The sequence below is a fragment of the Carassius carassius genome, chromosome 1 (genome assembly GCF_963082965.1).
Source record: "Carassius carassius chromosome 1, fCarCar2.1, whole genome shotgun sequence".
Classification (NCBI taxonomy): domain Eukaryota; kingdom Metazoa; phylum Chordata; class Actinopteri; order Cypriniformes; family Cyprinidae; genus Carassius; species Carassius carassius.
This window is the reverse complement of record NC_081755.1, coordinates 22,626,653-22,628,501: the sequence shown is the minus strand read 5'-3', so window position 1 is coordinate 22,628,501 and position 1,849 is coordinate 22,626,653. Positions and strand designations below refer to the sequence as shown.

Below are 1,849 nucleotides of genomic sequence, written 5' to 3'. Positions count from 1 at the left end.
GCACCTCCCAGTGGTCACCAGAAAAAAATACAAGGGGGGAAAACCTACATGGTACACTGCTTAATAATTTAACAGCTCTTAACAAGATAGATAGATAGATAGATAGAGAGAGAGAGAGAGAGAGAGAGAGAGAGAGAGAGAGAGAGAGAGAGAGAGAGAGAGAGAGAGTGAGAGTGTAGCCCAACTCCTTGGGCCTACACAAAACCAACATGAAAATATTCTGGTAAGAGTGCTTTCCAACAAGAAGCACTTCAGAACTAGTTGAGATGGCATTTATCAGGACTCATGGGATCATAAAAAATAACCCAAATTGCAAAATAAATCCATACATCATACATTTAGAGTGCTAAGAGGCTAAAAAAATCAGGCTACTGGCTTTCACAAAAACAAAAAGGTGGAAACAACTCACAGTCTACTTGAGAATATGGTAAGTTATTTTTTTTATCTATCTTTGTTTGCTTTTCGTTCCTTTACCTGTATACATATTAAACTATATCTTAACATGTGTTGTGTTTTTTCTTACAGGGAGGGCTTTTTCCTCGTGAATGTTTAAAAGAACACGTCAAAATAAGCTTCCCGACATCTGCACTGCAATCAAACGACTCCAATCAGGTGAACTAGCAAAACATCAAGACTAGTCTTTCCATCATATTAGATTGTCTAAATGTATCTGTTGAATACTAGGATACTTGCTAGAACCCAGAATGATGAAGGAGAGCGGGTATAATGTTTTCTATGTTATATGTTTCCTTTGCAGAACATTGGTGTAGCAAAGGCAGGGTATAAAATCATGGAGCACATTGACTACCTGTTTGCTAACGACAGTCATCCAGAATCCTGGAACCAGAAGAAAGTGGAGGATTTCCAGAACATAGTTTATCGTTTATGTGTAAGGGAATCATATATGTTCATATAATTTCACAGAAGAATATATGAACATGCCTGTAATCTCACATTTCTCAACCGTGTGTAGATTATGGGGAGAAAGCACGAGCGACCCGTGGATGATCTTCCCACAACAGGAGATGCTCTGAAAACCTACTTTGATAAACTGGCCTCTCTCCTCAGAAACAAGGTACACCAGACCTCATTGTTCAGCATGCATAAAATATGGTTTACATAATCACTCTAACAAAATATTGTCATTCAAGCCCATGGGTTATGAATAATTGCTTCTTTTCTCCTCTTTCAGGACTACAGTGTGTGCGCGTGGGAGGTGGTTCGAAAGGAGCTCCTGCTTGTTCTTAAACTCACGCTTAACCTGACATCATTCTGTAAATTATTCTGAGTAGTTGGTCGTAGATTTATTTATTTATTTATTACATTTAGTTATTTGATTATTTATTTATTTATTTGATTATTTATTTATTTATTTATTTATGTATTTATCTGATTGATTGATTTGCGTAATTATGGTTATGTAAGATGATTATATTGAACACTCAATAAAACTGAAGACACTGAAGAACATATCTCGGAGTATAATTTACAAGAAGCGAAGTACAAGCGATCTGTATCCCATGTTGCAAAATGTATTTTTACACAAAACGGCCAAAAATATAATGTTTCAATACACACTTACGCAACTAGGCTATATATTCTCTAGGCCTGCCTGCCATAGAAACATGCGTACGCAATTTTCCACGCACATATCTGGATTTCTAAAAAATAAACTTGGCGTAAATATGTACGTAGTAAATATGACATTCTAGACCATGTGTAATCTACGCACTCTTTTTCCTGGAGGGAGAAAAGTAATGAAGTAAACAACGATTTTAAAATATGTTTTCATTTCGATATACACATTTACATTAAATATTCCAGTCTCAATAATTCATCATCAGAAAAA

General features: G+C 35.7%; 1 protein-coding gene across 1 annotated transcript; it reads left to right on the top strand.

Moving 5' to 3' along the window:
* The first annotated feature begins 504 nt into the window (after window positions 1-504).
* On the top strand, window positions 505-1,300 carry LOC132111936 (interferon alpha-4-like). The gene is made up of 4 exons (XM_059519568.1): window positions 505-612; window positions 758-889; window positions 974-1,075; window positions 1,193-1,300. The coding sequence occupies exons 2-4, from the start codon at window positions 791-793 to the stop codon at window positions 1,286-1,288; spliced, it is 297 nt and encodes a 98-aa protein (XP_059375551.1). The 5' UTR covers window positions 505-612; window positions 758-790; the 3' UTR covers window positions 1,289-1,300.
* Window positions 1,301-1,849: the final 549 nt, after the last annotated feature.